General features: G+C 39.3%; 2 protein-coding genes across 2 annotated transcripts; one reads left to right on the forward strand and one right to left on the reverse strand.

The window, feature by feature from the left end:
• The first annotated feature begins 3,213 nt into the window (after positions 1 to 3,213).
• On the forward strand, positions 3,214 to 16,049 carry LOC140950452 (sodium-coupled monocarboxylate transporter 1-like). The gene is made up of 15 exons (XM_073399681.1): positions 3,214 to 3,596; positions 4,600 to 4,665; positions 5,878 to 5,929; positions 6,726 to 6,793; positions 7,099 to 7,253; positions 8,048 to 8,188; positions 8,755 to 8,884; positions 9,024 to 9,112; positions 10,022 to 10,146; positions 10,803 to 10,870; positions 12,110 to 12,196; positions 12,379 to 12,545; positions 13,746 to 13,867; positions 14,320 to 14,444; positions 15,469 to 16,049. Exons 1-15 carry the CDS (start codon positions 3,255 to 3,257, stop codon positions 15,559 to 15,561), a joined length of 1,830 nt encoding a protein of 609 aa, XP_073255782.1. The 5' UTR covers positions 3,214 to 3,254; the 3' UTR covers positions 15,562 to 16,049.
• A 2,384-nt stretch (positions 16,050 to 18,433) lies between these two features.
• Positions 18,434 to 22,657, reverse strand: LOC140950557 (histamine H2 receptor-like). The gene has a single exon (XM_073399795.1). It carries the CDS (start codon positions 21,344 to 21,346, stop codon positions 20,330 to 20,332), a length of 1,017 nt encoding a protein of 338 aa, XP_073255896.1. The 5' UTR covers positions 21,347 to 22,657; the 3' UTR covers positions 18,434 to 20,329.
• Between the last annotated feature and the right edge of the window lie 636 nt (positions 22,658 to 23,293).

The raw sequence follows: 23,293 nt of genomic DNA on the forward strand, positions 1-23,293 counted from the left end.
TCTTGGAAGAATCAGGGCGGACTGAAAGACGGGAAACAGTTTTCTTTAAATACTAACCCACTTAGAAAGAGATCAGATCTGGAGGTCCGATGATTTCTTAAACCGCGGTCTACGTTAGACTTCCCTTCAATAACTGAGCGTTAGGAGAAGACTACGAGTAGTCCGATTTTTCCTCAGTGATAGTAGAGCGAGCGAAACGCGAGCGCGCGTGAAAATCACCCCACGCGATAAAGGCGAAACGTAGAGTGATTTTCACGCGGGCTCGCGTTTTGCTCGCTCTACTATCCCTGAGGAAAAATGGGACTACTCGTAGTCTACTCCTAACGGTCAGTTATTGAAGGGAAGTGTAACGTAGACCGCGGTTTCGCTCCATGAGGAAAAATGGGGACTACTCGTAGTCTATTGGCGTTTTCTCAGCCAAAATCTGTCATACAGAGGGGGGGACAATATATATGAAAGTATACAAAAGGATGGGGGAAATCCGTATGTTTTTAATTAAAACCTGGGCACTCAATATTCTAAGGTCTTCTCACCCGAGTGAATTAGGGCCAGTTCAGACGCCGAACTTCCCATGAGCCGAACCTAATTCGAATTGAGGCCGACCCAAACTATTTTTCCAGCCGAACTAAATTCAAAAGCAGAAAAATGCTCATTTTGGTCAAACTACTTACAAAATACGTTACAATAATTTATGCATTAGGTTCGGCACATGAAAAGTTCGGCGTCTGAATCAAAGCCGTTCCAAAGTCGCTCCAAAGGCGAAATTCCCGGCCGTGCCAAGCGAAAAGAACGGCTGAGCAGTTCCAAATCGAAACAGGCGTTCATAATTGATGAGACGCTGAACTTTTAATGTATTAGGTTCGGCTCATGAAAAGTTCGGCGTCTGAACCGAGCCTTAGCGAGCCGCGAGGCTGCAGAAATTCGAGTTACGAACCAAGTGTTTGCAAAAGGGACAAACAAAGTTTTCGTAAATAGGCAGAAAAAAAGGTCTCAGATTCAGTCAATTGATGCGGAAGGTATTTGGAGAGCGTCACTTTTCTATCGAAAATGATAATACATAAAAGGGTAATGAAGCATTTATTTGGGGGGAGCGATACACTTAGTACCTCACTCTATTTTATTACATTTGAGGCCTCAACGACTGAACGACTTCCATCTTGCTTTTGCCGCACACTCGTTTGATCGAAGGCAGGCAAGTATCAAGACAAAAGAGAAATATTCTCTTTTGATCAAGATATATAAGTTGCCAGAATTGTACGCACTAAAAAGGGGTGTGGATCAAAAACTAAAATCTCAGGAAACCTGACCAAACCGGGAGGTTTTTATTTCGGATTCATGCATCTGCGTGTACACGACAAAACCAAAATTGTCCGGATACGTTACGAATCCGAAAAAAATCACCGCTAGTGCAAATTTAGCCCATAAACCACGTATCTCGAGACTTAAAAAATACTCTCTTTTTTTTGCAACAATTGTAAATCAAGGTTCGACACGGTATCATTTGGTTGTATTAAAAATTGTTGTTCTCTTTACCTATCTATTTTAAGCGAGTAATCCGCGCTAGCTCGAACAGATGAAGTAGAAAAAAGCAAAGGGGATTATAAACAAATAGAGTTGACATATAGACTGTGCGATTATAAACAGAGGAGCTCATATCCGAGGGAGCTATAACCGGAATTGCTTCCAGGTTGCTTCCGGACACAATCATTCCGGCCCGGGCATTCTGGTTTCTACCCTGCGAGCAGAGGCCCTTCGATCTTCCTAGATAAGTCCTCCTCTTCCCAACTTAGGGTAGGCCCTACCGGCAGTTATATCCAGGAAGATCGAAGGGCCTCTGCTCGCAGGGTAACCGGTCTCGGGAACAATATGAAACCGTGCGCAAGGGCTTATATTCTGTGGGTATTCAGCGATACCGGATGATAATTATTCCAGTTCATGTTTGTATTTGCAGGTTATGGTTCAATTTTCCAAACAGCTCCTTAGATTTCGCATTCTGTTGATGAAACAAAACTTTCAAACTGGGCATACAGAAATCATCCCTCTTTGCTGGCAAAACGAAAATGCTATCATTGTAGCTTCATGATAGCTTCAATCCGGACCTACGGTAATGATCTGCTCGCTGCCTAACCTGAGATCATGCCCTTTTCTATTTATATTTTAAAAAAACTTATTCGCAGGATACTGGTTGTCCAGTCAACGAGCGCGCGAGACTGAAATCGTGACCCGCCATAATTAACTTGTTTAAAATTGAAATTAAGGTAATGTGCTGCGTTTAACCGGCTTCATCACTAGCCTGATTCTCAGACGTCCGAGGTCGTTCGCGGGAGGGAAGCGAAAGGGACCGCTAACGACCTCGGATGTCTGAGAATCAGGCTACTTCATCACCTGACTTCATGAAATAAGAAAGAGGGAGAGCAAGGAAATGAACATCTGAGAAGCAGTATTTGCCGCTTCTAAAATCGTGTAGAAACCCGGGGAAAGTGCTTATGTTACCCATATTAGCCTGCTTGGCAGGCGCAAAGTGGGGAGGGGTAGAAAGGGAAAATCCGCCTCCCTTTTGTCCCTATCTCCTAATGGCCTACCCCCTTCGACGCCATGTAGGTATATACCGCCCCAAACTAAGGGGGGGGGGGGTATGTTTTTTGCGCCGTTTTGGACTGAAAACGGGCATAGACTTTGTGCCCATTTTGGTCTGAATTCGGTTATGGTTTTTGAGGGAACTGAGGGAGTGTATGAACGATCCAATTGAATAAGAAAGAAACTAGGAGAAATATGAGAATTCGAAATGGATTTAAAGAAAAACCTTTTTTGTTGCTCTAAGTAATGATGACATAATTATAGGTATGGATTTTAGAGGCCAGGTCTTAAAATGGATGTGAAAAATGAATTTTTTTGGTCTGAAAAAAAAAAAAACCCGGCGGCACACCCCCACCAAGAATTGCCAAGAGTACTTCAGTTTCAGAACTGAAAAACGTTGTTTTCGCTATCCTCCTCTAGTGCCAGTTATGCTGTTTATCAGGCGGTCTAAAACTGTTTTGTCATGTTATTTATTTTATGTGAATATGTAAATTTGAAAGTTTGGATGGTCAGCATTTATAAAGGTCATCCAAGGGCAATGATGCAATTGAGACCGTGCCAGGGACTTTCCAATGTGGTCTTCATGACGTACTACCTTTAGAAATATAACACCAAAACACATTGAACATCGGCCAGTATTGATTGTCCAGTCGTGGCGTGTGGATCTCGTGGTCAGAATGGCAGAAAAAGTGCGGTTCGGAGCGGTCGACTTTACCGTTTTTGCCGTTATGTTACTGCTCTCTGCTATCATTGGAATTTATCATGCTTTTACCGGAGGAAGGCAGCGAACAACCAAGGAATTTCTGTTCGCAAATCGCGGGATGATGGGCATCCCCGTGGCCTTGTCACTACTTGCTTCATTCATGTCAGCGATTACTATTCTTGGCGTACCTTCAGAGATTTACATCTATGGAACACAGTATTGGCTTATCATTGCGTCGTATGTCATTCTTTTCCCTGCGGTGGCGCTGGTTTTTGTTCCTGTGTTTCGCGCAGTGGAGATTTCGAGTTCTTACGAGGTAGGATCAAGATGCAGCAGTTGTGCTGAGTTAAATTAAATGACAGAGCGCCGCGTTTGTTGTTTTATAAAAGCAAACTCACTGATCTTGGTTAGATGTCAAGGCGGCCTTTTATCAAAGATTTTCCCCTTTTTCCGCGTATTTACTACATGTATATTTCTTTTTTTTTGCTTCTGATCTCTCGATATTTAAACTTTTGACAGTTTTGCGAAGAGTTGTGCCTCAGCTGATTTGTAATCCACGTGGTTACGGGGGTTGGTTAATCATTGACCAAAGTCCACCTGTTATAGTGAGAGAAAGCTGGAAGAAAATATGAAAACTAACTGGGGGGGAAGCGTAAATCTGACTCTGATATTTGAGTACATATGAATTAGCTTGCTTTCAGGAATAAAATTAAGATTTGGAGAAAACTTACATGTAAGGCTGTTTACCAAAAGTCATAGCTGGCTAGCTAGACCAGTCATTTTGAAACTGAAATATTAGTTTTTTTTCTCAAAATTCTAGCTAAAACCCATCACTGCTGTGCATGTTATTAAGGAACAGACTTATATGGCTTGGTACATGTAGCTCAAATTAATAGTGTAATACTTTTTATGACTTCACTGGTCTGTTTGGCCAGGTCTGACAAATGGTATGAGCTCCTTAGAAAATGCGACAATGATATTTTGTTTTGTTCTTCTAATACCCCAACCTAAAATTTTCTCATGGGTTGTGTAATCATACAGTTTGGCCCCATCCCTCCCAATTCCAGGTAGGTTGAAACTTCTATTATAGCGTTTTTAAAAATACGCGCACATTCTATCCAGTTTCAGTCATCTACAGGTACACAAATTTGCAAATACTTCAGATAAACACAAACTCTGGAGAGAGCAGATTCACCGGTTGAGTGTGGGCAAAAGGCTGATTGGGTATAAAAAACAAATATACATGTGTTTAAAAAATATTCAGATATATGGCCAGGGACTAAGATATAATGTGCTCATTTGAATTGTTTTGTTTATAGTACTTAGAGAAGAGATTTTCAAGTAAAGTTCGTATTCTGGGCAGCGTGTGTTTCATTATACAGACAGTAAGTGTACCTCTATATTCATTATCTTTATATCTCTTTATATAAAACAATTTCGAATTGTTGACAGATTCATGAACAATAGCTGTACTTGAAGCAAACATTTTTTGTATATAATAATTGTTGTTGCTGTTTATTGTTTCTATTTTATGCGAGTTGGGAGTGGGGGTACAGGGCCCGCAGAGTAGTTTTTAGAATGCGAAGACCAGCAACCACCACTTTTGAAGGGTGAAAGGGGAAGGGAGTTGGACTCTAATTATACCAAAAATTCTTTCCCAATAATAATTGTAGTTACGAACAGCACATTTATTTGCTACATCAACAAGGCAAATTTGTTTGCTCTCGTTTTGTGGCTGTTTAGAACGGTCAGGTTACTGAACCTTTCTTGAGTCATTGTTGAGCGGAGCCATGTTTTTAACTTTCAAGCCACTGAAAAGGACCTTTCTCTTGCCACGCCTGCAGGATTCACCAGCAGAAGTTTCCAGATCATGATCTTCTGAAGTTCCTGTTACTCCTTCATTTTGTCTAGAATGTCACTGAAACATGTAATATCACAACCATTGAACAAAACTTTAAATTTCCAGTCTGGCTTTTAAGTGCATCAGAGACCACATCATTGGCCAGTTATCGTTTTAAGAAACCGCAGTTAAGTGGAGTGGTCTTCAGATTTAATCGAGAACTTTCATAAAAAGCATCATTCCATATGCTGCATAACCTTGCTGGTTTGAACATGAAGAGGTCTAAGACTAAGTGCAGTTTTGTAAAGATAGGCATTTTGAGGCTTATTACGCATCAGATATGGTGGCCTGCGTAGCTGGCGGGATTAGCAGGTGATTATCGTAGTGTTTGGCGGCCAAGCCACGTGGAGATTAGGAGCTAGGGAGTTTCCCCTCATGGCCTCACCCCTAGTGAAAGTCCCTCATGGTGGCTCCGCTGCCAAGAAAGAACCATGGGCACAACCATCCCGCCAGCTATGCAGGCTACAGATATAGGATCGAAACAGTCCAATGATAAATTTAGAGGCTTTTGTGAGGTCTGCTAGCTGAAGATTCTTATTCCAGCAAAGATACTTTTTATATAACAATATATATTACTTGATTTTATTTATTCATGTTTCAAAAAGTGGGGGTACCCTGACCACCCCAGCCCCTCCCCCTGCACGGGCCCTGGTGTATTTTTACACCTTGAACATATGGTATCTGTTCTTTTTTTCAGTCCCTTTATATGGCCATTGTAGTTTATGGACCAGCAATAGCTTTAGAAGCAGGTAATTATCATTAACAGTGACAAACATTTTAACATTTTCTCTTTTTCAAAGTCACCTCTTGACAAGATAAAACTATAAAAGGTTTGCCAGAATAAAAGACACTGCACAACATACAAAAGTTGTTTTTATAAGTGAAATAAGGAACAAAAAATTACATTGGGTAATTGGCTGGAAATAAGGGTATTTGGAAGAAATGACACTCTTAAGAGAATGCCTGTAACTGTGCTACTACTATAACCGGGGCCACTTGGACAATGTTTACCAATCTGATTACAGGAAAATAGCAATACATTCCAAGAAGGTTGGTTGAAGGCCAATCAGCAGCTAGTAAAAGAAAATAATAAGTTGCTCAAAGCACAAAATTTAATAAACGATGGCAAATGTTTTTCAAGAATGCAAAAGGTTTCACTAGACAATGTCCTATTCGAAACTTTACATATATGACATCCAGGAAACATAGAGGTCAATCCATGTTGTTTATTTTGTTTGTGGTAATCAATATGATTGACAAATAACTTTCTCAGAATGTATTGTTATTTTCCCGTAATCCGATTGGTCAACTTTGTCTAACTCTAGGTGGCCCCGGTTAGAGTAGTGTCACTGTATAAAATAATGTAGGTACTCTATACTTGTGGCTGTTTGAATTTGAGTTTGAATTCTTACTTTCACCAGCCTTTCAATTATAATTTTATTATTTCATTTCATAATGTCACCATGATTTATATAATTATATTTATGGTGCTTGCAGAACCGTCACTCAGTAATATAACGGTCATGCATTTTGTTTTGTTCTCAGTGACAGGATTTCCAATTTGGGTGTCTATAGTCTCCATTGGTATTGTGTGTACATTTTACACAACCATAGTAAGTAACTGTTTTTGTTTTTGTTTTATTGCAAGGTCCTCATAGTGATTTATATGTCTTTAAAAATTGGTTTTCTCATTAATTGCTCAAAAGATTTCACTTGATGCTCAGAACTACATTATTATTCTCAGCTAAAGAGCTCAAGGGAAAGTGTGAAATCCCATCTCTGATCACCCATAGTGTTAATTATCTCATGAAGTGTTTTGAATCACTTGGTTCTTGCATTTCTGTTAACATCAATCAATCAATTTCTTTTTGTACTTTGTTTTGCTTGAGTAAACTCTCTTTTCTTTTATTTTTCCAAGGGAGGTATAAGAGCTGTGATATGGAATGATGTGTTTCAAGCCATTGTAATGTTAGGTGGTCTTGTGGCAGTGCTTATTGTAGGAGTACAGAAAGTTGGTGGATTTGGAAATGTCTGGGATCGTTTAGACAAGGGACAGAGACTTAATTTCATAGAGTAAGTTTACAAAATGATATGTGTCGATGAATTACCAGTAGTAAAAGACCCTCAGGTCCTTCCGAGGATCTGTGATAACTCAAATGAATGCGACTGCATTTAGTTCATTCTTGTTTCTTTTGTTTTATTCATAACATTGAGTTTAAAGAAATTGTAATCACGAAAAAATTACTCAATTCTGATTGGCTGAGAAAGGAGTGCAGTTCTTCTGTAATGTGAGTGCAAACTTGTACACTGTAAAACAAGTGCAAACAAGGCTGGTGACCATATAAAATCAATCTTTGCACATTTCCAAGTTCTTAGCTGAATGATTTTGAAAGTGTTGGTCTTGAATTTGAATTTGACAAAGGTAGTAGTCTGTTTCAGCCAATCAGTTGAATGAACTAAAAATGCACGCACTGTCAAAATTTGTTGTTTTAGTTATGTTTTTGGTGTTACATATTATTAATAAGTAATCACATGATTTTTCTCATGCAATTTGGAATAAATAAGCACTTGTAAATTTTTCAAAGCCCGCAAAGTGAACCAGCCCACTATTGTTGTTTTTTGTTTACTCGTGCTTATTCTTTCCAAATTGCACTCAAAATCACATAATTACCTATACTAACTGTATAACTATGTGCAACTGAAGATGATCATAGATCGATTGAAACAGGTCTTGCTTTATAGTCAAAGTTGAGGTTCATTTTTGCGAATTTACTAGTACCATGTACCGGTAATTTAGGGAAAGTTAAGTGCTTGTTTTCGCATACTGTAGCTGAAGTGAGTATTTTTTTTCCCTGGCCTTTGAACAGTCTTAACCCAGATCCAACTCAGCGCCTATCGATATGGACTTTGGTCATTGGTGGAGCATTTGGTTTGTTTCCACTCTGGGCTGTCAATCAAACAGCTGTTCAGCGATTCTTGGCAGCCAAGTCCAACAAACAAGCCAATATGTAAGTCAATTTAAATTTTAAAGGCAAATAATCTCCACTATTTTTCATCATTGTTCCCACTCTCTGTCTGCCTTTAATAAAACAGTATTATTATTAGATTTGGTTTTTGATATCTGGAATAATATTAAGGTCTCAGTAATTGTTAGCCTACAATCATGGACAAAATTCTTGGGCAAAATAATTTTCATTCATGGAACTTTCTTTAAATCACACATGCCCATCCGATGGCAACTGTTGTGAACATTTCTTGCAGTTTAGGCGTTCTCAAGTTGTCAAGAACTCTTTTTGTCTCCGTTTCTCCATTTTTCTTCATTGTAAACAGCTCCTGCTTAACTTTTTTTTAGGCTTTCACTTGCTTAATCCAAAATCGTGCATGATGTTAAAGAAATCAAAGAAAACAAGTTTCCTGTGACGTCATCCATATATCGATCAGCACTCTAACAGACCATAAGCAATGACCAATCACAGCGCACATACAGCTGTAACATTGTCACATCATTGTATAATACATAATAAACCCTAATTTGCCATTTCCTGATAGCGTTATTTTCTGATTCTTATTATAGAGCTGTGTGGATTAACCTGCCTCTTAGCATCTTTGCTGTTTCCCTTTGTGCACTTTGTGGATGTGTGATTTATGCATTTTATGCAGACTGTGATCCTATCGCAAACGATCAAATCAAGAAAGCTGATCAGGTAGTTCTCATTTCCTGCTTTGTTTTGTTTCTCTTAATCTCTGTTTGTTTGATTGTTATTGTTGTTTTTAGTTAGCTAATAACACTTTTTATCAGTAAGGTTGTTCCATTTATTTATTTTGCCTACATGTATTCCACAGATCCTGCCATATTTTGTGATGAATGTCTTAGGATCACTTTATGGTGTACCTGGTTTATTTATGGCTTGTCTCTTTAGTGGCACACTCAGGTATATACAGTAGTAGTTTAATAGGGGTTTCAGTAAAAATTGAAGTAGCCAGCAGGTTTGAAATATCAAAAAGATAGTAAGAAGCCTGGCAGTCGCCTTACAATATGCATGTTGCACACAAACCGATAACCACTTTACGGCGACTGCTTGCTAATGTCAAGGACAAAGACAAACTGGAGGAAAAACAGGGAGCAGTATACAAGATCAAATGCTGCGACTGCCAGGCTTCTTACATTGGTGAAACCGGCAGAAACCTAAGTACGCGACTGACTGAACACGAACGAGTGACGAGGAATGGTGACATCAACAATCACATTGCTGAGCACCATTTACAGACGAAACATCAAATTGACTGGGACTCTGCGACATGTATAATGTATTCTAAACACTACTATCAACATCTTACTTTAGAAAGCTGGTTTACTAACTCAGAACAAACACCACTCAATCGTAGCCAATAGTTACCAGCGCTGTACAAATGACTTATTGACGAGATCAAGCAAAACTAACTACGAGGGAACGACTAGAGAACTGACAATTTGACTAACAATAGACAAATGTTTAACTGTGACAATAGACGGATTGAAATGCACCAATTACTGATAACGAGTCTTCATAGCCAATAACATCACGGCTTAACCGACAGATGACCAATAATATTGCCGCATAATTGACCAATCAGATCAATAACCCAAGTACAATACCATCAACTGACGTGATACAACTCACGTTGACTCTGAAGATGACTACAGCACAGGTTCTCAAAACGCCAGTCACTGTCAACAACAACACTCCTATTCAGAACTACGTTCACCTGGATGATCAAACTCAACCTACTTTTGATATTAATTATTATTGTGCTTTTATGCCCAGTTAATAAGTTTATTGGTTTACTGTTTTGTTGTACAGCACAGTGTCTTCTGGACTGAATTCATTAGCAGCCGTTGTACTGGAAGACTTTATCAAGCCTTGGTGTAGATATAAAAAGAAGGAGCTTTCTGAGATGCATGCTACATTTTACTCAAAATTGCTAGGTCAGTTTACTTAATTTTGACTCAGTTGCTTTCTGTATTGAGAACTTCAAACTGAAAATTAATACCTTGCCACAAGTCATGTGATCCAACAATAACTGGCCTTGCAGTCCAAGAGTTCTTAGTACATTGCTCAGAGATTTGTGCATCCAATTGCTATTCTGAGAGACCATGGTTGTGGATCACATCAGTAGTATAATCAAGTACTCAGATTCTGTCCCATTCAATACGTGTGCTATCTTAATTCTCACATCATCATCATAATCATCGCTAACCAGCTACGTTGAAAGCTCATACATGTACATGAATCTTTTTAATCACCTGAAAGGAAATGACTGTATCTGCACCGGTATACACAGTCATTGTAACTTGTGCTAGTATAGAATGCGGGCAGTCTCTTGTTTTTCTTTGCAAAGTTACTGCACGCGAAACCTAAGCACGCGAGTGGCAAAGCCAGGAGCCATGAAAAACGAGGGCGTAAGCCTAAGAAGAAAAAATAAGAGTCCGTCTTTTCTTGTTTCGTCTCTGTAATGATAACATTGTGGTTTGCAATCGCGCTGGATGAGATAAGAACTAGACGGATTTTAAGAGAAGAGGCAGACTGCAAGCAGTCTAGTGCTAGTACATTTTCCAGTGATATTTTGTGTTTTCATTTGCAGCATTAGGATTTGGTGTTTTGACAGTCGCTCTTTCATTTCTTGCCACTCAGCTTGGTGCAATTTTACAGGTTTGTTGCCTCTAGAATTTGAAATTCTATATTATCAAAATAATTAATATTAATTTTATTACTTGACAGTTTTTGACAGCTTAGAAGCTGTGCAGGAGAAGAGGGTGACAGGCAAACACCTAAAAATCTTCAATTTAGGCTGCTAAATTCTTCAGAAAGTTTCAAAAATAATGCAGAACTATACTCTTTGTAACTGAAAGGTTGTTGTCACATTTTCAGCTCTTTAAGAAGTTGTGTTTGTTTGTTTTGTTTTGCAAATAGTTTCTTAATACTACAGTGGAACCCCGTTAATACGGTCATCAATGGGACAAAAAAATTTGGCCGTATTAACGGGGTGGCCGTATTAACGAGGTTTTTTTTTTACAAAAAAATGCATGGCGGTTTTTGCCAGGTGGCCAAAAAAAAGTGGCAGTAATAACGAGGTGACCATATTACCAAGGTGGCCGTAGAGCGGGATTTCATTGTATTATTGTTAACATCTGGACTAGTAACCAGAAAATCATAGGTTTGACTTCTAGTGGGATTACTTGGACAGTGTTCAATCTAGGCTGTGTTTTTGCATCACTGATGCAGAATATTCTGTTCTGACCCGAAATAAAATTATCATGGAGACATGCTGACGCAAAAAAGTTACTTCCTGAATATATAAGTACTTCCAAAGCAGCAAGTAATAATAAATGTAAATTTTAAGAAAAGGTGGGCATACTAGCCTGAAATGAGCACACGGAATGACTGTCATTCAGTTTCAGACTTCATGCTTACAATTATTATTAGTCTTTATGTCAGGCATTCCATGCAATTCTGAGAGAGACCAGAGTGTTCATTTGGACTTTCTGCATACATTGCTTTGCCGATCAATTCGCCTTCTTTTGTTTTTGTTCCATTATGAAACAGCAACAAAAGCTACAGTGTAAGTTCATTTTTCACCATAAAGAGAATGGCAGTTGAATATGAAAAGCATGAAGATGTCCATTAGAGTTGTTCAAAGTTTCAATATCATACTTTGAACCACTCCATTTTTGAAATGACCCAATTTAAAATGCCATGTGGGACGTATGACCCACTTTGACCAATTTCTATACTGAACACTGCTTGGATTTTTTCTTCTGAGCCACCTGTGTCACTGACTGAAATATCATCTTTCTCAAATTTTGTTGTTATTTTGGATTGTTCAGGTCAAGTATCCTCCCCGTTACCAGTAAATTGTCATGTTTATGTCTGGATTTTCTTTCTTTTCAGTTGTTCTACAAAGTGTTTGGTGTTGTCGGAGGTCCTGTTGTTGGAGTATTTTGTCTTGGAATTTTCACTCGGCGAGCTCATGCAAGGGTATCCGTTGCTCTTATAATTAATTCTTGCCATGCAATCTCCATGTATCTTCCTAGTAGATGAGAGTAGATATTGCGTAGGTGTCTTCAAAGTTAGCAGGGATTTGACTGTGCAAACATTGTTTGTGGTTTTTTTTTTTGTTATTATACTATATTATTTATTATTTTATTTTTCACATGCAGGGTGTTTACATAGGTTGGTTACTTGGCTTTGCTGTAGGTCTGTGGATAAGTATTGGTGCTATAGTGTACCCTCCACCAGTGCCTAAACCCCCTTTATCCACTGCTGGCTGTGCAACCACACCCTCAAACAGCAGCATCCCAACAACCACTGCAGTAAACACAACAAGGTAACAACAGTCAAACCCTTCTTTATGGAAACCTTCCTAACCCTTTAAGTCCCAATAGTGACCAACATCAATTTTCTCCCAATGATATCCATACAATGTCAAGAGATTAGGTTATGAGGATTAATAAAATGATCACCTAAGAGAAAATCGCCTGATCTTTTATCAAATTCTCTCAACTCATTCTTCAAGGAAATATATAGAGATCAGTTTGGAGAATTTGTATGTGGATATTGGGGCTTAAAGGGTTAATACAGACACTTCTTTATTATGGACGGTGAGCTTTGTTCACGGAGAAGTAGACTGCTTGCAGTCCGCCTTTTCTCTTAAAATCCGTCTAGTTCTTATCTCATCCAGCGCGATTGCAAACCACGACGTTGTTGTTACAATAAGGGATTTATTTTTCTTCTCGGGCTTACGCCCTCATTTCTCGCGGCTCGCGGCTTAATTTGCCACTCGCGTGCTTAGTCTCGCGTGCAGTAACTTTGCAAAGAAAAATAAGAGACTGCTCACAGTCTACGGAGGAGAGAAAGCCCTTACATTTTAACTAAATTTTCAACCTTCTTAATATGGACACCCCATTAATAGAGACACGAGTACAAGTACGAGTACGAGATTTAACTTAAAGCAGGAACCTTTTATTTTCTCGTCTTCCCCACTATCTGAGAGCTTGGAACAGGCTAATCACCCTCTTGTTTAAAGTTTTTGCGCGTTTCCGAAAAACAAAGACACCCCGGAAAGCTTCATTTTACTTTTTTTCACCTAAAAAGTTAGTACGGTTATTTATACTGTAGAAGGCTAAGCCCTCTCCCGATCTTTCAGCCTTCATGAAACGAAACAAGCACGTCAAAAGAGTATTATATCTTGTTCATAAAGATTTAATGAAACGAAACAAGCGCGATTAAGATTGTTAGGATGTTGCTGAGCATGACAAAAATTTCGGGCAAGATGACTTTCAGGCGACTTGACTGTAAATCTGAAGAATAATGCCGAGTAGGTTCCTCAGTAACAGCTGCAGGTTGCAGTCCATTCTTTCGTGTCTCCCATAGTCAAGTGTGTAAAATACGTAGCGGTTTTTTTTTTTTTTCAAACTCTACAAACAATGGCTACACTTGTAAAAACTTTGTGAAACTGACCCATGCATAGTAAAAACATCAAGTTGTAACACAAGTCACATTTTCTTGTGTATTTTGATACCACTAGTGCTTCGCCAGCTCCAGAGTATGAAGGGCTTGTATTATACAGAATATCCTGGTTGTGGTACAGTGCTGTATGTTTTGGTGTCACCTACGGTGTTGGACTCATCGTCAGCGTCCTATGGCGAGGTAAGTATCAGTGACGCTAGGCCTCTAGCGAGACGCTAATCGCGTCACGCGCTTAGCGGTTTTTGTCACGCTTGACTCGTTTCTGGTTTCTGAATGCCATTGGATTTTATTCCAAGTTAGGAAAAAGGAGGGCTGACAAATTAGTCGTTGTCCGATTATACTACATTGCATTAAAGACATTAAAAATTAAAATATGAAAAAATTATCTAGGCAAGCAAGTCCAGAAGCACTAACAAAAAATGCCCCCAGAGCAGTAAATCGAAACAATACACTTTGCGCTTTGAATCTGAAGATGACAACCACACAGGTTGTCGAAACGTCATTCACTGTCAACAACTGCCCTATTCGTGACTTCATTCACCCCGACGATCATGTTCCACCTAATTTTGAAACGACTCCTGGGTTCCAACCTTTCACAGTTGTTACAGTAAGCTAGTGTTTACTGTTCACAGGTGATCACCAGTGTGATGAGGTTGATTCGCGACTGCTATTCAAAATAAGATACTGCTTACCAGACTGTGCATCGAAAAGACCGCGAAGAACACAGGAAGACCAACAACGTCTGGATGGCGAAGAGGTAAGTTACTTCTTTTGAAAAAGATAATTTTTCAGTCAGTGAAACAGGAGGCTCGGAAGAAAATGTCCAATTACTTCCAATAGTGGTCGAACCTATTGACCCCTGCATTGTTTTGAGGGCATCCTGGGTAATCAGGACAAGATGGCGGGAAAGTCATAAGTTTGAATGGGAATTCAAAGTCAACTAATCCTTCTTTATTGAATACATTCGTCAGTTTCTCTTTGCAAACTTTAACTAATGAACTTAAAGAAACTATACACTAAATGTGGGGAGCACAGCAGTCCTTTATCGCTTTTTAGATAATTGGACTTCGTCCATACATTAACTGTAATGTTTGTGTTGTCGGATTACAGAAAATGTATGGAAGAACTCACGTTTACTAAAAAGCAACAAAGGACTTCTATGCACTCCAGATGTAGTGTGTAGTTTCTTTAAGTTCATTAGTTACATTTTTCAAAGGGAAAGTGACAAATATATTCGATTGGCAAGAATTAGTCGTCAAAATTGACGGAAAAACCGATGGATCAAGCACGGCGGGTTGTCCATCAAAAAATAAGACCGTTTCATTTTAAAGTTAAGACGTATTATCTGTCAGTGACGCGAATTATCCAACGGATAATCCGTCTCTAGTGTGAATGCGGCCAATGTTGGATGTGTGTGAACGCCTTGTTCCTGTCCTGCAGGGGCCCGTTTCTCGAAAGTCCCGATAACTTAACGGGCCCGGAATCATATTTTTAAATCAAAGTCTCAAGAAAAGTAGGGTGTGTTCTGACCTATAATGAAGTCCACTTTGTTTCGTTAGCTAATAACTCTACTGTATAATTTTCAAAACTTTTAAAACTCCCTTCTAAAATGGAAAACAAAACAGCTTAACGGGCCCGGTAATTACCGGGAGCTTCGAGAAACGGGCCCCTGGACCGTTACTGTTCATACTATTACCGGGATAGCTTTTCATGTCGGCGCCAAAAGCTATCCGATATAGTTTTGACGTAGCCTTAAATATATACCTTCTCTTCTGCCACAGAAGCCTGAAAGCAAAGGAGCAGAGAGTGACAAGGACGTAAAATGCAAAACAGGAGCAGAAGAGGATCCTTTACTCGTGACCACGTCCTTTTGATAAAGTTAGTCATGCTTACACCGCCAGGAAAGTCAGTTTTCTTTGTTATTAACATAAAGTAAAATTTCATTCACTCCTACGCAAAATGCATTGAGGGTTAAATACTCTAACATCTGAAAATTTATGGAACCGAACTTACTAAACGGCAATATTATAGTAGTAATTGTCTGATTGAGTGATAAGTTAAAGACAGGCAAGTGAAGCTCGCTCAGACCATCCAGCCACTGATCACTGTCAGAGAAGTTTCCGTCTTACAAAGGTCTTTATGGTTGTTATATAAACAAGCGTGTACGCCCAACATGGTTTAAATGTTGTTATACGTGGTGGCTAATAGATTTATTCTAGAACATAGGAGAGCCGTAACCGTCCCCTAACACGTTCCCAAACAAGTCTGTGGATATATTTGTGAATTTGTATCCATGTTCTGGTTTGTGACCCAGGATATCGAGTTGGGGGGCGAGAGGATAGGGGCGTAGCAAGCAGAGAGGCAGATCTTACTGCTCAGACTCGTACCCAGTCGCTATTTCTGTGTTTTTGGGGTGAGAGAAGATTAAGGATTAGGTTGAGGCGCGCTCGGTCTCATGGGAAGGTACAGCTATTTTTCCTTCGTATTTTTCCTTCGTACCTTCCCATAAGACCCCGCGCGCCTCAACCTAACCTCCAATCTTCTCTCACCCCAAAAACGCATAAATAGCGACTGGGTACGAGTCTGCTTACTGCCTGCTACGGTGCTCGACCATCAGTACCTACTGGCGGTAGCTTAGTGTTAAATTTTAACCCGGGTTTCTTTTTCTTTTGTTCAAAAGTATTTTCTCGGATAATTTTCTCTATTCTTTCTAGAGCATTCAATCATAAAAATTGAAAACAAAGTGAATTAAACCTGAGTTTGCTTTTAAAACTTTCATATCTGAATTCAAATTTCGCACAAACCCTAGGATATCTTAACCCAGCTTAAACAACCCAGATAAATCGCTGTCTACTGAATAAGTTATCAGGGAAACCACAGCTGAGTTTACCAATGGTTAGAGATTTTTCCAGTGCATCGAGCTCTCCACCTTTTGACCAACTGGGGTCAGAAAGATTGCTACCCGGTCGACATTATGGTCTGGAATAGGTTGTAATTCTATTTATTAATCTCTTTTGATATTTATTGCAAATTTATCTTGAAATAAATCTAAACTTAAAATGAGAAGTCACTTTTTGTACGCAGCGATTAAGTCCCAAAACTCGGTGCGCACAACTTAATACTTAGTACACGCAAACTTTATGCTTGTCTTGGGAATGAGGCTATTCGCAATTTGCACATCTCCAAGAATACATCTCGTTCGCCCGCAAAGTTTTACGTAACTATTGTTTACTCCTGGGGATTACAGCGGTCCAAGGGAAATTGAACACGATGCTCATGCAAAAGTTTGAGGGGCAAACAAGGTTTATTATGGGAGATGTGCAAATGGTTAATTTCTCTCTTACAATAGACCTCCTTAGCTTGTATGTTTTGTTTTCCCAATAGAGTTCCCCGGCAACTTAACCCCTTTGTCTTTTCATAAATTATGCGCAGATGTGCACGTGAATTAGATGAAATTTGAAAGGAACAGTTCTCAAGGGTATTATCACATGACCTGTATTGGGAAAATAAAACTTACGAGCTAAAGAGGTCATTTTAATGAATACGAACAATTTTTTTTAATTAAAAACGTACTTGAAAGCCAACCGTTGTATATTTCGATGTTCTCAATGTTCATTCAGGTGCATGGTATATTTGAATTGTGTATTTACTTAATGGATTACCCAATAACGTTTTTTACAAAACGAGAAGGATATTTGTTTGAATTAAATAAAAGCCATGTTTGTCGTTCAAGAAAGGACTTTGTTTCTGTTGAAGTCAGCTGTCACAGCGTGCAAATAACCAGATTTGTCCTACGTGGAAAGATCAAACAAGATGTAAAATATTTGGCCTGGCCAACAATAGCCTTCACTTCCAATAATTTAATGTTTCGCTTACTCTCCTCGCGTGCACGTCACGCGAGACCAAATTTTCGATGACCCAAAGGAGCATGGGAAGGTAACGCGATGCCAGTGACTAGATCCATTCCGCTCTTTGTTAACGTTGGGCAGTAAGCCTGTGAATCGCCTTATTATTACGAGTGAGCTGAATAACATTCTCTTACAATGTTAAATTTTCTTTTATTCTGTTTTTCCACAACACATGCTGGTTGGTCAGGGGCGGATCCCGGATTTTTTTTTAGGAGGGGGTGCACTCGTCTCTTGCTCTACTTCAACACCAATAAACCACATAGTTTTTTTTTGCAGAATACCAGTTTTATTAGAAAACCGCAGGTCATCTCAGGGGGGTGCGCACCCCCTGCACCCTCCCCCCCTAGATCCGCCCCTGTTGGTCAGTCTCAAATTTCTCCTTGTAATATCAATGCTTTGTTAAAACAGAGAGGTCATGAGAATTACGGACATGGTTACACAAGTTGAAGTTGCTTGATATTTTTATCAACTTCTCCCCACTACTTCTCAAGGAAATGAATAGGGCAACAAATGAGAAATCAAATTTTGATCTTAGGGTTTAAAGGGTTAAAGTAACGTGTATCTTTGATCTTAGAACGCGGGGAGAACATTTTCTACAACCTGACTAGGAATACGATTTTATTTTGAAATATACAAAATGCGTTTATATGCACATCCCAAGAGAGCCAAAGCATGAAACATAACTGTCAAAAACTACGAAAAATTCGAAAGTCCTAGAGAAATTTTAAAAATTTCCGAGCCGAGGGGTGGCGGGGGTGGGGGAGGACTCGATAACCATGCATTTTCATAGTCATACCATGAATTTTTTTTTATTCAGAATTGAAGCGTAATTCCATGTTTAAATTGAGGGTACCGACTGAACTTCTTTTCTCAGGCATATCATTGGTCCTTGCCAACAACTTCCTTTAATCTTCCGCTTTACTTTTACTTGGCTCTGTGGATTTTCTGGGATAATAGGAAGCTCTGTCTCTATCTATACAGCTAATCCGATTGCAAAATGGATAAAAATATATAAGCTTTTACATCAGGAGTTAATGTTAAAGCGCTAATGAAATTCTGTTTTGTGTTAAATTTGCGATGTGTGTGACTTCTTCACTCTAGTTTAATAGCTGCCAGTGAGTAAGCGTCTTTTTACCCCCTCATTTTTTGCTTTTAAAAATAATAGATGTGGAGATCAGTTCTAATCCTTTAATTTACGCTGTCCATTGTTAAGCCTAAAACAAACACGTTAAAGCACCTAATCTACATCACATTTCCATTATCACTTATGACAAGTAGAGACTTGCCGAAAAGACCAAAACAAAATGGATTTCGTAGTCTCCTATTAAAAACTGTCCCCGTTTTGTTTTTTGTGTTTTCATTTACTTGATCTGAGTTTTGGCTGTTCGCCGACAAAGTTAATTTTACTGAGGAAAAATAAACTACGTAAAAAGAAAACAATAGAAATTTTCAAACACACCACAATTGTTTTGTTTTATCAAAACAATTGTGCCTTGAAATAGTCAGGAAAAAGAGTTTTTCAAGTGCGTACCCTTCTCCTGACAATCTTGAAAAATTGGGAAAACGAAGTCGTTTGATTTTTTTATGAAATCTGGCCATTAATGAAGTCAAAGCAAAATGTACAACATGCCTTTTGTTAATAACGTGCCCCAAGCTATTCAGCTTCTTTGCTTCGCCGCCACCATGGGCGATTTAAAGACAAGTCCGGGAAGCATAAAAAATTGCCTTTGTTTCGTGGGACTAACAACCATTTATCGCGTTTTTGTATTAATTTGATTTTAAACCAAAGAAATCGCAGCTTATCTTTTGTAAAGCAACGGAACCGGGATTTCACTGACTTTTAACGAGCAATATCGGTTTTGATGCAGGGTCGATTTGCCGCACTCGCGGGGAAATTGTGACTTTTTGCATAATTCAATCACTTAATAATACACAAACGAAATAACATTAAAATTTCAGTCACTCGCATTCACCTCACTGACTTATTTATGAAGGCTATAAAAGATCTATTTCTGATCCTTTGTTTATTTATAGCTATGTATCTAATAGAAGCGTCCAGTGCAAGTACAATTCTCTACTGGCCACTCACCAAGTTGCCTTCTTCAATCGGCAGCAATGGCGGGCTTCCCGGTGATGTTTTGACGATATTTGCTTTTCTTCCGTCATAAATGTCAGTGATCTAAGGAGCTACTTTGCTTCAAATGTGTGTGATATATTTCCAAAGTAAATTATGAAAATTTAAAATAATGAAAATCGCTTGGAACACCAGCCGCAAACTCTCCTAGATAACAGAACACCATTGGACCATCCCTTGTTTTAGCTCTCCCTTTTTCACTGTGGTCAAGGAACTGAGGAAGGTCTTTTTTCCGACTTCTCTTACATTAATCGCCTCTTTTTTATTTCTATAAGTGTTTATAGTGTGGCTTGCTCTAGCTTTTTAAATATATTTTCTTTTGTTTTCCATTATTTGCATTGTTCGAGGATAGTGCGGAATGCGTAATGTACTATATATATTGGTTCCTTTGTCGATTTTTCTCTCTTCCCTCCTTGGGAGCGACAATCCTGTTTGCCACCATCGTCGAAATTGTTTGTGGCTCAGTTTCAGACGAGATTAACCGTATCGAGTTTTGCTAGTCTCTTGAAACGTTAAAAAGAGATTGGAATACCAGTTATGTAGCATCGATAGATGGACTCCACACCACTCGGCACCCTATCACTCACTAGACAAGCTTAGTTATGCATCCCTATACATGTCCGAGGATCTCGACAAAGAGAAATTGATTGTCAGCGTCCGAAAGCGTGACCCGGAAGCTGTCGAGGCAAGCTCACCTGGCTGAACTCCGTCCCTTCTACACAGTGATTTGAGCGCGCGTGAGAAATCGCGCTTGAGAAACGCGTACAGAAAGGGGTTGACAAAAGCCACCGAGAAACGAATGTAATCAAACGCCATGAACAGTTTCTCGGACAGCACCAGCTCGGATCCGGGCAGTACTGCAAAAAGAAAACCACTTACGTAAAAGGAAAGCCAGCAAATTATGAAGACTGTAAGCATTATGGCGAAAATACTCAAGGCTCGTGCTTCAGTGGCGATGGGTGCTTTTTGATTTGCGTGTCCAGCACTGCGAGTGTTGTACAACCCTTGGATCTCTTTAATTTGTCGATGAATGACCAGAAACATGCGAACATAGCTGTAGGCCATTATTATTGCGGGGAGAAAGAAGCAGAAAACGCTTCCAAAGATGTGGTATCCCACATCGAACCTGATCTCTTCAGGGGTTTTCGTTTGGTAGAAAAAGTTTGAAGGGTCTAGCCAGGCGAGTTGAATCAGAGCGGCAAACAGGGAGAAGATCCACACTGCGGCTATGACCGTGAGTAGACGCGGTACAGTAACGATATTTATGTACTTCATGGGGTACATTACATAAATGTAGCGTTCAAGAGTTACTAGTAGAATGTGGTAAATGGTGGAGACAGCGATGAAACGATAGATAAGAGCAGCTGCCATGCACACCCCGACATCGAGGAAGGCGTTACAAATCACATTCATTGGTATCCCGAGCAAGCCGACCAATAGATCGGATACAGCGAGGCTGATTAACAAACTGTTGGTCTTCGTTTGCAGATATTCTCGACAAACAAACAGCGAGATGACCAGCAAATTGACGGCTATTACAGCGACGCTGAGAAGGATGAGAAAGCTGTCGAAAACCGCATTGAAGTACGAATCAGGGAGGGTGCCGTTGTTTTCCATGTTCTGCGATATTACTTTATATTCACTAAAATGCCATCCAAATGCACACTAGTGAAGTTTGTTTTGACTTGCTTGTAGATTACCACGATGACTACGACTTAATTTAACAGATTCAAGCTTCTCTGCGTGGTCCAAAGATTGGGATTAAACTCCTAAGGTTATCTAGTTTAAATGTCTGTGAAGAGTTCTCTCTCTCTTGAACTGGAAATATTCAACCGTTAATCTGTCCTTTACGCAAATCCCCGTCCTGCGCAACGGTTAAACGCTTTGATTTCTTTATCTGCGTGGTCTTTCTTTGGGGATGACTTCTCTTGGACGTGCAAAACTACAGTATATTTTCTTCTTGACAGTTTTTAAGGTCGGCCAGATTATTTTTCCACTTGTCTCCTATCCGAATTAAGCAATCCGATCTTCTGAATGACAGAAAGTTGCAAATTCTCTCACGACTTAGTTTCAAGACGTTGACGAAACACGATGAACGTCCTTTTCCTCAGGTAAGCCCCCGCCGTAGGTAGTTCTTGACAACCTTTTTATATTCTCCTGGCTAAAGAGCGCTTCCTTCACTTTGGCAGATTATCAATTAAGCGAATTAACGCCGAGGTTTTTCCCCTAATGTGCACAAAGAGACAACAATATTTTTTGTTGCCCTGTTCTGTTTAATTGCAAAATCCTGCTCGTGAGCCAAAAATCTGTTTGTGTTAAAAAGCACGACAGAAAGTGATACTGTTTTCACTTGACGTTCTAAACGACAGTTTCTGAAAAACAAGTCGTCACCAGGCGGTGCGGCAAAGAGACGCGTCGAGTTTTTCCGAAGTGCTTGCTGTTTTAGACCACGTTCATTGCCATTAACTTGTCTCCCACGCACAGTGGAAAGAAGAAATTTAAAAGATGCTGAAGTCGGCGTGGGCCAATGACTTTAGGTGTTATTAACAGAGGGGAAACACGAGTTTTCCTTGCTCAAATTGTTTTGATTGACCTCGCGATGGTCAGTTGAACCTTCACGTGAGCAATAAATGAGCTGAATTGGTTGGCTTTTCGTGAAATGTCCTCTGTGTTGTTGGCCGACTTTTTCTTTCTTGTTCAAACGAATGGTCCGTCTCTTTGTACCAATTGTCGATATTATCGGATTTCTATTTTGGTTGACTGGGTACGACGTTTGGAGGCCAGCTGTTTGTCAACGAGTTTATAATGATTTCAACAGATAAGCGGTTCTGTAGGCTTTCATTTCCCCTCAAGAGCGGCACTGTTCGTTTCGGTTGATCTTCGCTGAGAAAAAACAAAAAACTTAAACTTAGAGCCTCCTGCTCTGCTATATATATAAATTCAACAATAAATGTGCTAAAAGGGTATAGGGGCTTTATAAATACTTCTGCAAGAATAAACAGGCTATTCATCACTGTTTGTACAGCCTCGATGCCTTGTGACGTGTTTTATGATTACCGGAAAGTAAGTTTCATCGAAGACAAGAATCCTCCCCCTCTCTCAAGCCTTTCACCACCGTTACCATAACAACCTTGACATCGATAATTTTGCGTTTATGAGTTTCGCAGAGACGACACGTTTTTCGAGACGTTTTCTCAACAAACATTTTTTTTATGTTTGGGCGGTTTTCAGTCCTGTTTATTTACTTTTATTGTACACTATGTGAAAAATAAAGAAACAAAGAAATGACTCTACTCTTCAAAGCTTGCGAATTTGCATTAGACAAACTTCATACAATTTGATGAAGGAAAGAAAAAAAAACAAAGATGTACATATTTCATTTTACAAAGATAAAACTCCGTTGCAAAAAAATACAATGCCCTCTTTTAAACGATTTTTCCTGAGGAAAAGAGTAACTTTTCTATAGTATTTTTTATGTATTATTCACGCATGAATTTTCCGGAAACATAGACAAGATTGTTAGCTAATGAATGTCCGAATGAAATTCAGAATTTCTCCGGAAAC

The sequence above is a fragment of the Porites lutea genome, chromosome 10, assembly GCF_958299795.1.
Source record: "Porites lutea chromosome 10, jaPorLute2.1, whole genome shotgun sequence".
Classification (NCBI taxonomy): Eukaryota; Metazoa; Cnidaria; class Anthozoa; order Scleractinia; family Poritidae; genus Porites; species Porites lutea.

Excerpts from the sequence above, each read along its gene's own strand:
- LOC140950452 (XM_073399681.1), top strand. The coding sequence starts at position 3,255 with ATGGCAGAAAAAGTGCGGTTCGGAGCGGTCGACTTTACCGTTTTTGCC. Across the intron at positions 4,666-5,877 it reads TGTGTTTCATTATACAGACA|TCCCTTTATATGGCCATTGT; the intron begins GTAAGTGTACCT and ends TCTTTTTTTCAG. Across the intron at positions 8,885-9,023 it reads AAATCAAGAAAGCTGATCAG|ATCCTGCCATATTTTGTGAT; the intron begins GTAGTTCTCATT and ends TGTATTCCACAG.
- LOC140950557 (XM_073399795.1), bottom strand. The coding sequence starts at position 21,346 with ATGGAAAACAACGGCACCCTCCCTGATTCGTACTTCAATGCGGTTTTC.